The sequence below is a fragment of the Danio rerio genome, chromosome 3, assembly GCF_049306965.1.
Source record: "Danio rerio strain Tuebingen ecotype United States chromosome 3, GRCz12tu, whole genome shotgun sequence".
Lineage (NCBI taxonomy): Eukaryota > Metazoa > Chordata > Actinopteri > Cypriniformes > Danionidae > Danio > Danio rerio.
The window spans coordinates 30,724,700-30,735,860 of NC_133178.1; the positions used below are offsets into that span (position 1 = coordinate 30,724,700).

The following is an 11,161-nucleotide window of genomic DNA, read 5'->3' on the forward strand; positions in this document are numbered from 1 at the left end:
ACTCGCGCCTGTGACGTGTGGTCTTGCGTCATCCAGTAAGCTGCCGCTCTGTACGAGCGCTCAGACCCGCGCATCTCGCCATCAGAGCTGGATCGTCTGCGCCTTCAATATTGTTTTTACATACTTAAAGCTCATCTCAAATTTTGTTTTGAAATATTAATTTGGTATAACGTCGCTGAAAGCGGTTCAGTCCTCCACTGCAGCAGTCTTCATGATGTCATCGTATTATCATACGGGGAAAGAGGTGGACATGGCGGCGATGACAGAACCGCTGTGCTTGGAAAGAGGTAATTTACTCCGTTCTCATTGTTGTGTGCAAGCCACGGAGAGTGGCGTTGTGCAAATATTAAAGCTGATAGCGTTGCTAACGCACTCGCTGGTTCTTGTGTTTGTTAAACAAGCAGCAGCAGTGACCACTGAGAGGCGCACAGTCTCCATAATCTGAATGAATGGATGTTTGCCCCCCTCACCCCACAGTAGGGTGTGCTAGTGTTTGTGTAAGGCTTAGAATTCATTGAATAATAATAAAAAGACAAACAAAACAAGGCTATGTGGGTGTTTAAGACAGAATGCTATTTTTATATACACGGGCTTATTTTGTATCACTGGTGGATGATTTGGACTGAAAGCTTAATAGATACAGCAGGTTATTGGGTGTTTCTGATTTTTTAAGGCACTTGTAAAACACTGATAGTTGGCTTTGCATTCCTGATAAACTTAAAATATTTGACAGTATTGGACAGAAAATTTGTTCTATCAAAACATTTTAACTGTCGAGATTGTGTTATAAATATTTTGCTTAAATATAAAGAAATCCAAATGTTTTTTTTTGTTTTTTTTTCGGGAAACCGTTTGTATTTTGTACAATGATGTACAGAAAATGCACACTGAACTTTACAATAATTTGAAAAAATTTTTTACTCCATAACCCTCAAGTGGTTAAACTTTTATGAGTTTCTTTGACTTTTGTTGAACCCAAAGGTAGTATTTTGAGGAATGTTGGAAACGCATAACATTTGACTTTGGGTGAACTATCCCTATAAGACTGGTATTAATCAGGAGTCGCCACATTAGTATAAACTGCCAACTTATACAGCATATGTTCTACGCAGCAGATGCCCTTTCAGCTGCAACCCATCACTGCGAAACACCCATACACCCATTCACACACAGACTAGTCAAGTCAGCTTACCCAATTCACCTATAGCGCATGTCTTTGGTCTGTCTGGGAAGCCACAGCACCCGGAGAACACCCACGCCATCACAGGGAAAACATGCAAACTCCACAGAGAAAAGCCAACTGACCAAGCATAGGCTTTAACCAGCGACCTTCTTGCTGTGAGGTGACAGAGCTACTCACTGTGTGTCCCCGAACTTTATAATAATTTAAACAAATCTAGAATAATATCTTCCTTTCTGTTTGTGCAAAAATAATGGTTTAATTTACAGTTATTTATTTTATTGGGAATGAAAGTAACCATTTATTTTTTTCACATTATTTGGAAAATTAAAGTTGGATAAGCTTTCTATGTGTATAATATACTTTTATTTGTTTCGTTTGCTGCAGACACAAACATGTCTTTGATCTATATATTTCTATAATATTGACTTCTCCTGCAGATGTCTGCAGAGTGATTGAATTGTTGGACAGACTGCAAAGAAGCGGTCAGCTTCCTCCTCCCAAACTCCAGGCTCTCCAGAGAGTCCTTCAGAGCAAATTCTGTGCTGCCATCAGAGAGGTAAAATCTTTCTTCTGTCCTTCAAACGTAAGGATGCTTGACTCTAGTAATAACTCATCCTTGTGCTTCTAATTAGAGCGTCGCTCAATTGTGAAAAATGTAATAATTCCTTCCTTTTTCTTGTATTGATTTCACAGAACACTAATTGGATATATGTAACTAGGTATACAGTTGAGGTTTGAAATGCGTATCACATAAGACTGCACTGTCCTTTTCCTCCTCCACATGAGTATTTATTTCTTCTCTCAGGCAGAACTGCATTCCACTGTTCCTCCTCCTGAATGACTCACTTTCCTGCCTCTTTGAGATGGCATCTCACTTCAGCTTTATTGTCTCACTCCTTGACTTGTGATAATGGGTTCCAGTAGCAAGAGCCCAGTCTGTTCACTTCTCATTCACAAGAGTCAAACACATTCTTTTACAATTACGTAGTCTTGTCACACTAAATCAGTTTTCACATATCCATCAGGTGTCCTTCTCTCCACGTGGCTGACATTATTGGCGTGTTGGCGTCTGCATGGGAAAAGTAATGATAACATTTTAAAACATGACCAATATTATCTGTTTTAATCACAGAAGTTAAATGAACTGAGATCCTTGTGGAGAGTATATTGAAATTGATATCAGATCAGCTAAAAAGAAATTGTCAGTGAAATATTTACAATCCTCTTGAGTCTATATTGAATGATCAGTTTTTGTTGAACTTTAGTAATTGATTTTGTTATTTTCCATATTGTAAAATTAAGCACATCTCAGTCTCTGTCAATCAGAACTGATATCTATTTAACTGTGCATCTAGAAAGTATTCACAGCGCTTCACTTTTCCCACATTTTTTATGTTATAGCCTTATTCCAAAATGGATTAAATTTGTTTTTTCCTCAACATTCTACACACAATACCCTTTAATGGCAATGCGAAAAAAGCTTCTTCTTTTTTTAATTGTTGAAAATGTGAAAAAAAAAAACTGAAAATCACATGTACATCAGTATTCACAGCCTCTGCTCAATATTTTGTTGATGCACCTTTGGCAGCAATTACAGCTTTAAGTCTTTTTGAATATGATGCCACAAGCTTGGCACACCTGTCTTTGGGAACTTTTACCCATTCCTCTTTGCAGTAACTCTCAAGCTCTATCAGAATTTATGGTAAGCGACGTTGTGCAGCCATTTTCAGATCTCTCTAGAGATGTTCAATAGGATTTAGGTCTGGGCTCTGGCTGGGCCACTCAAGGACATTCACAGAGTTGTTAAGAAGACACTCTATTGATATTTTGGCGTTGTGCTTTGGGTCATTGTCTTGCTGGAAGATGAACTGTCGCCCCAGCCTGAGGTCAAGAGCACTCTGTAGCAGGTTTTCATTCAGGATGTCTCTGTACATTGCTGCATTCATCTTTCCCTCTATCCTGACTAGTCTTCCAGTTCCTCCTGCTGAAAAACGTCCCCACAGCATGATTCTGCCACCACCATGCTTCACCGTAGGGATGGTTTTAGCCTGGTGATGAGCAATGCCTGGTTTTCTCCTAACATAACGCCTGGCATTCACTCCAAAGAGTTAAATGTTTGTCTTATCACACCAGAGAATTATGTTTCTTAGAAAATCTGAGAGTCCTTCAGATGCCTTTTGGCAAATTCCAGACGGGATGTGGCTTCAATGTGGCCACTCTACTATACAGGTCTGATTGGTGGATTGCTGCACAGATGGTTGTCCTTCTGTAAGTTTTACCTCTCTCCACAAAAGAACGCTGGAGCTCAGACAGAGTGACCTTCTGGTTATTGTTCACCTCCCTATGGCCCTTCTCCTCCGATAACTCGGCTTAGATGGCCAGCCAGCTCTAGGAAGAATCCTGGTGGTTTTAAACCTCTTCCGCTAACAGATGATGGAGGCCCCTGTGCACATTGGAATTTTCAGAGCACCAGAAATTTTTCTATAACTTTCCCCAGCCTTGCGCCTCGAGACAATCCTGTCTCGGAGGTCTACAGACAATTCCTTTGTCTTCATGCTTGGTTTGTGCTTTGACATGCACTGTCAACCTTGGGACCTTATGTAGACTTATATGTGTATGCCTTTTCAAATCATGTCCAATCAACTGAATATACCACAGGTGAACTCCAATAAAACTGTTGAAACATCTCAAGAATGATCAGTGGAAACAGAATGTACCTGAGCTCAATTTAGAGCTTCACTGCAAAGGCTGTATATACTAATGTACATGTGATTTTTCAAGTTTTATATTTTTAATAAATTTGCAACAACTTCAAAATGTTTTTTCACATCGTAATTTTGGGGTATTTGGTGTAGGATTTTGAGGAAATAAATTACTTTAATCTATTTTGGAATGAGGCTGTAACATGACAAGCTAAAGCGCTATGAATTCTTTCCGGATGCACTGCATGTTCACTTGTTTATGGTGATAAAAGCCACTGATCACATTGTCAAATTCACTAAATAAACCATCAGATAGTGATCAAGATCCCACTGTATAGCATGAAGGTCTTGTGTTATGTTAAGGTATTATTTTGCAATATTTGCTGATTTGTAAATTATTCCATCAAATAAAGTCAATAGCAAATGTCATAGCTGACAGTTCACCCCTAAATGAAAATTCTGTCATCCCTTAACTAATCCTCTGCTTGTTTCAAATCTGAGTTTCTCACTTCTGAACACAAAAGAAGAAATTAAAAACTGTTTATTGTAGGTATTTCATAGTTGGGAAAACATACTATAGAAGTATTATAAGTCAGTGTTTCGCATCCACGTTCCTAGAGGACCACCAGTTCTGCACATTTCCATGTCTTCTCAACCAAACACACCTGATTCAGATCATCAGCTCACTAGTAGAGACTGAAAGACCTGTAATGGGTGTGGCAGACAAAGGAGACATCCAAAACATGTAGTGTTGGTGGTGCTCCAGGAATGTGGTTGAGAAATAGATAACTTTAAATGTTTGGATCAAGCACAGGATGAGTAAATGAAAGAATTTCTATTTGAGTGAATTATCCCTTTAAATGTGTAAACTATTAAAGGGTTACGTCACCAAAAAATGAAAATTTTGTTATTAATTATTCGCACTCATGTCATTTCAAACTTTTTACACCTTTGTTCATCATCTGCACACAAGTTAAGATATTTTTTAAGAAATCTGAGAGCTCTCTCATCCTCCATAGAACGCAACGTTCCAGAAAAATAACAAAAAACTTTCTCAAAACAGACTATTTGCCTTCAGTGGTTCAATCATAATATTATCTGCTATAAATATACTTTTGTGCGCACATAAAAAAAAAATAACGACTTAATTTACCCGTTTCTTCTCAGTGTCAGTATATTGCGCATTCACAACATGTACCTTTTCACATAAAATATCTTTATTTTTATTGTGAAGAAGAATAAAGGCCTCAGGGCTTTGCAATGACATGAGGGTGAGTAATTAATAAGATAATTTTCATTTTTATGTCAACACTTTAATGTGTGCATTGTCCATTACGTGTGCACATTTAAATATGAACTGAGCCAGAATTGTAGGATATTTCTTTTATCTGAATAAACATAAATGAATTAACAGTGAGCAAAGACGTATTTAGTGTAAAAATGTTTGTTATATATGTATAGGAAATGCTTTAATCTCACTATAAACTCCATTTATGTTGTTCAATATCCAGGCCCATTCTTTTTTTTTTATAGGTCTACGAGCAACTTTACGATACGTTGGATATTATAGGTGGGCCTGAGGTTCGAGCTCAAGCCACTGCCAAGGTAACTTTTTACTTAAAACACAAACAAACAAAAAAAAAAACTGTTAAACTAGAAAGTTCATAGATGTCATAACTAATTTCTGGTCTCTTCTTTCAGGCAACAGTAGCAGCGTTCGCCGCCAGTGAAGGTCATGCACACCCGAGAGTTGTTGAACTCCCTAAAACAGATGAAGGGCTTGGGTTCAACATCATGGGGGGAAAAGAACAAAACTCTCCCATCTACATCTCTAGGGTCATTCCAGGGGGTGTTGCTGACCGACAGGGTGGCCTGAAGAGAGGAGATCAACTGCTTTCTGTTAATGGAGTGGTATGTTGGCATAGTACCATTTTGAGATGTATAATTTAGCCGTTAGATTTTTGTAAGAGACCATGGCCTTGATTTTTCAACTGTCATGAAGCTCCCTTGTTTTACCTCTGATTTGGAAAAGAGGTTTTCTAACTGTAATCAGGTGGGAGAGAAGTGTTGAAAGAGGAAAAACGATCATCTTGTGCTGCTTTATTTTATTTTATTTTTTTACTTTTTGTTTATTTATATGTTATAATCAGGGAGTCAGTCGGGTCTTAAAAAGGCTACAATTTCAGAAACAAAATTTTAGACCCTAAAAAATCGTAAATTCACTGAAATATTGTGTTGTAGGTCTTAAATAATTTTAAACAAATATTCATTTTCCTATGTCCAAGTAAATAAAGTTTTTTTATTGCAAAGAGACACAATTCACAACAGCTGTTAGACATTTTACAGCAAATCCTCCAAATTACATACCTTAATCAGGGACAGAAAACTAAACAACACATTCCTTTACATCAGTGTTTCTAAACCACGTTCCTGGAGGACCACCAGCTCTGCACATTTTTCATGTCTCCTTAACCAAACATATCTGATTCAGATTATCAGCTCATTATCAGAGACTGAAAGACCTGTAATGGGTTTGACAAAGGAGACATCCAAAATCTGCAGTGTTCATGGTTCTTTAGGAACATGGTTGAGAAACATTGCTTTACATGAACTTCCATTGATACAAAAACTATTTACAGTAGTGACCAGATCTTGAAGTCTTAAATTTAAATTGAAGAAACCTGTAGAAACCCTGATAATTTACAAGTTATTGTTTATCAGTAACTAATGATATAACTGTTAAAAATATAATCACGTAAACACACATACGCACATCGCTTTCAGCCCAGTATAAAACATTGTTTTTTAAAATTCAGTTTGTTCTGTAAATACAGATCAAAAGCTGTTTGTGTGTATATATATATATCTTTAGATTCGGTTTTTAAAAAGTGTAAACAGTGTAAATGCTAAGTGTACTAGGATTTAATGTTGTTTTTAAATTATTGATTGCATTTTATTTTACTTTAGCATGCTGCTAATCTCTAATCTGATTCAATGATTTATTCAAAGCTTAAAGTGCTTCCACCAAACCCGGAGATTTGCTGAATGAATAAAAAAAAATAGTAAAACTCAACTGTTAAACACTTGGTAACTTGTTAAATAAAAGTGGAGATTTCCTTTAACTAATACTTTTAGCTAAATTAACTACTAGTTTGTGCTTATTAATAATTAGGTTAATATTAAAATGAGTATTGGGTAGGTTTGGGCTTGTAGAAGTACAAACAAACAGTCAATATCTTAGTAACAGGCCAGTAGTAGGTTAAAAGTTATTAGTAGGAATTGGTACTTAAAACAAGTGCAAAACAAAAGTTGTTTTTTATTCTTGTTGAGCTACACCAAACAAAGAGAGAATGAAAGTGAGTTTGTAGACTTGCAAATGGTCTTTGTTTGTCGATTGTGTGTAGAGTGTTGAAGGTGAACACCACGAGAAAGCTGTAGAGCTGTTGAAGGCTGCGCAGGGCTCAGTGAAGCTGGTGGTGCGTTACACCCCCAAAGTCCTAGAAGAGATGGAGGCCAGGTTTGAGAAGATGAGAAGTGCCAGAAGACGCCAGCAACACACCAGCTACTCGTGAGTGGGACTTTCCCCTGACTCGTTTTTCTGATCAGTTGCTGAAGACATTTGTTCTTTTTTTGTTGAGGCAAAATGTGCATTTTTTTATAGGCCCAATTCCAATTCTACCACTTAGCCCTTCCTCTTATCCCTCCGTTCGCATGAAGAGATAGGGGTGTCCCAGTTCTATTTAGCTTGAAGGTGAAGGGCTAAGTGGAAGGGCTAGACGGTCCTTGAAACTGAGATTTTTTAGGACCACACTCGAAGCCACACTGAAAACCCTAATGTTGTCTTTACTTAAACAATTAAGTAAAGTTGACTAAACATAACTTAAAATTTTGCATTTTGGTGGTATCACTTAAAAATATAAGTTAATTTAACTTATGTAGTTATGTCCTTTCGAGAGAAAAAAATAGTGTGAAACTTCCCGGATGTGTTCTTGATATCGAGGATACTGATGCAGACTTGAGCACCGAACTCGCTCTGGAAGTCCCAGAAGTCATTGCGACTGGAGATGGGAAGCGCAGCATTTTATTTAGATTTATTATTAAAGTTCAGAGATATCACTTATTTACCTTAGGGGTTTCCCTAAATGAAACGGTGAAAGTAAACATTAACATGAACATATTAATAAAGGAATAAACACATTAAGGGTGTTTGTTTGCTGAAATTCGTATTAAAATTAGTTTTATTTATATTGTGCAGGGTATATTTATAATGTTTTTATGCAAAGTATATATTTTGAAGAGGGGAAAAACAATAAATCGTTGTATGAGTTCTGTAATGCTTAAATAATTTCCATTTAAAACGTGCGAAGGTCACGTGACCATCAGGAAGAACGCAGCATTTCATTTCTCAAAGGACGCGTTCTCTGCCATCGCGGTCTCCTGAGTTCGTTCTTCCGAGGACACCTGGCAAGACCGGTCTCCACAAGAATGCAAGTCCGTTCTCTGTGTTCTTGGAATTGAGAAACAGCCTGTTTGTATTGTGAAGTCCTAGTTGGTAAACCTTGCCTTTAAGATCAGCCTAAGGGCTTCCTTATTCAGTTTGCCAAACTTAGCACTAAGTTTGGTGAACTAAACAATTCAAGTATAATCTACTTAAGTACAAAGTTTGGTGAACTGAACAATTTAAGTACAATCTACAAAACCGGCAAGTTAAATAAACTCATACATGCAAGTTTTGGGAGACTCCATTACTCAAATAAATTGAGGCAACAAGTTTACTAAATTAATTTAGCTCAGTCAACTTATTAGAGTTTTCAATGCATGGGGTACGAAAATTTTCCAGAATACACAGGCCACACCAGCAGCATGGCTGTGAATGGAATTTGTTTTGTCATTATTATAAATTTTACAACAAACAAGCACATGTTTTAATACATTAATAATGTTTGTGTTTCACCTCATGTTTAAAAAATCATTTTAAATAGTAATAAATCTACTATAATTCCTAATAATCACTCCTGTGTAGTAGTCCCACAACATGCTTTCACGTCTGACACTCGATGACACTCTGCTGTAATGTAGTTTTTGTATAGATGAATATGGTCACGGTGTAAATGCACAGTATAGTTACAATCTTATTGCCACATTATATCGTTATGATAACATGATATGCCTTCAGTGATTTCCTGAAGATAAATACCAAAGAATAGCACAACTGGAATAACTACAGCAGTCACTATGATCGTCTGATCTCATATGAAGTAAGAGATCACGATGACATGATGATGTGTGCTGGTGATGTAGTGCCGTCCCAATTCATAGGGATAAAATTTGAAGCTCTTCCCCTTCATACTATATTTCAAGGGCCAAGGGGTAGAGATAAAAAAAAACTGAATTGGGATTGGGCCTTTATTAAAGACAAATAGTAGAAGAATAATGATGTTAAAGATTGCTTTTTAAAGAAACTTTTTATTTTAATATTTATATTTTCCTGACAAAGCTGATTTTGCAGTATCATTACTTTATATATCATTGTAATATCTTGATGAGCTCAAGAAACATGTCCAGTGTTTAAAACTGCATTTAGTGTGATTGATACTATTGTAGTTTCTTTTTTTAATTTAAATATTTTTTACTTTTATATTTTATTGGAAAGTTTAATTAGGACATGTCTGACTGTAGTTTTTAGAAAAAGTATTTATAATTCCTATTAGAAAGAGAACTTTTGAAAACTAATTGAAATAAAAAGGTTTTATTTTATTTTATTTTATTTCAGTTTACCCTTTTCACTTTTTTTGGCCAAATAAATGATTTTGCTGCTTTTGTTTACATGTTTCTAAGAATATTAAGAGCAAATATAAAATAGGAATTAACTAATTCGTTATAACAAATGTTTTTACTCTCACTTTTGATTTATTATACAAGGTCCTGCATCTTTACTAAATAAGCTTATTTTAGGAAAAACAATTAACAACCTCAAACTTATAAGCTTATAAACTTATTTTTGATGAAAATGAAACATTATTTTTCATTTTTGTAATTAAAATAAACTCTGTGCATGCTATTCAGTATAAAAAACTAATTGCCTATTGAAATGAATGAAATCATTGTCTTTTGTAATGAAATGTGGTATAAGCTATTGAAATATGCATGTGTATTGTTTTGATAATTTCCCCACTGTTCTCTTTTCACCCACAGGTCTTTGGAGTCCAGGGGTTAACCAAACCTACCTTTCGACTGGCCTACTGATCCTTTCTCCCATCCTTTCAGCTCCTGTAGGATGTCAGAAACCCAGAGGAGATCAGTGTAGACTACCCTTAGATATTTATATGTTAGTGGAACGATCTCAAAACATGTAGACCTCAAATATACTCTTTTTGTCCCAACCATGCGGAGGAAGAGACTGCATAGTGCATATCTGGTCTGTCTTGAGTCTGATTTTTCTGTTGTGTTCTTCTGTGGAACCTCCGACCTTTGATACGCTGGAGAGTTGTTTGTGTGTCTTTTAGCACAGAAAAAAAGCTTTAAAATTGGCTGGATAGTGCAAATAGCACATAATATATGTAATTGTAGGACTTTGTGTCTTTACCGTAGGGTTATTGATGATCTGATTGGCATGATGGATCCTACCTAGACCATCATTCATTCATTCATTCATTCACTTACAGAGTCTGTGTTTCAGAAAACATACATTAACAATAGTGTTACAGCTATGCATCCCAATTAGAGTATGTGCGTATTTATGCTCTACTACAGGAGTATGCAAGCATTTTAATTGCAAAAGACACTTCCTGAATGAGCCGATCGCTCTGTACTAAGCATGAACAGACTGCTCTGTACTCAGCACGCCATACTCGCGTACGCTCATCATGAAACTTGTGCTGCTATGAGTGGCTTTGCGCTGCCAATCATAGTGCCTATGTTCAATGCTTGAATTTTTGAGTTTATTTCTATATTTATTCATACATTAAAACTGACAATGTCATTTAATTGTCCGGTGTTAGTGTTTTAAATGTTTACAGTAATAACCAATCACGTACACTGTGAAACAACATAATGAGAGGGACTAATGAAAATATATAGGATGCTTACTTCGCATTAAATTGCTTGATATTTGTGTTTTTTTCTTGCAAACAAGAATAATAGGAAGTGATCAAGCAAGAAAGGAAGCGAAATGTAGGATAAAAGTTCAAGACTTTGTTTATAAATGTATAAGAACGGTGAATAGATATGTGTTGGTGTTAAATGCTTTTTAATAAAGATGGAAAATATAGTGTTA

The 11,161-nt window shown here is 36.2% G+C and overlaps 1 protein-coding gene across 2 annotated transcripts; it reads left to right on the forward strand.

Moving 5' to 3' along the window:
• Nucleotides 1–55: 55 nt before the first annotated feature.
• lin7b (lin-7 homolog B (C. elegans)) lies at nt 56–11,006 on the forward strand. 2 transcript variants are annotated; one of them, NM_001020733.3, is made up of 6 exons: nt 56–287; nt 1,621–1,739; nt 5,419–5,490; nt 5,587–5,796; nt 7,290–7,453; nt 10,081–11,006. In NM_001020733.3, the coding sequence occupies exons 1-6, from the start codon at nt 251–253 to the stop codon at nt 10,100–10,102; spliced, it is 624 nt and encodes a 207-aa protein (NP_001018569.3). In that variant the 5' UTR covers nt 56–250; the 3' UTR covers nt 10,103–11,006. The 2 variants fall into 2 exon arrangements, 1 of the variants encoding a protein (NP_001018569.3); XR_012399554.1 differs by having other exon boundaries at nt 63–287; nt 7,290–7,701; nt 8,692–10,872.
• Nucleotides 11,007–11,161: the final 155 nt, after the last annotated feature.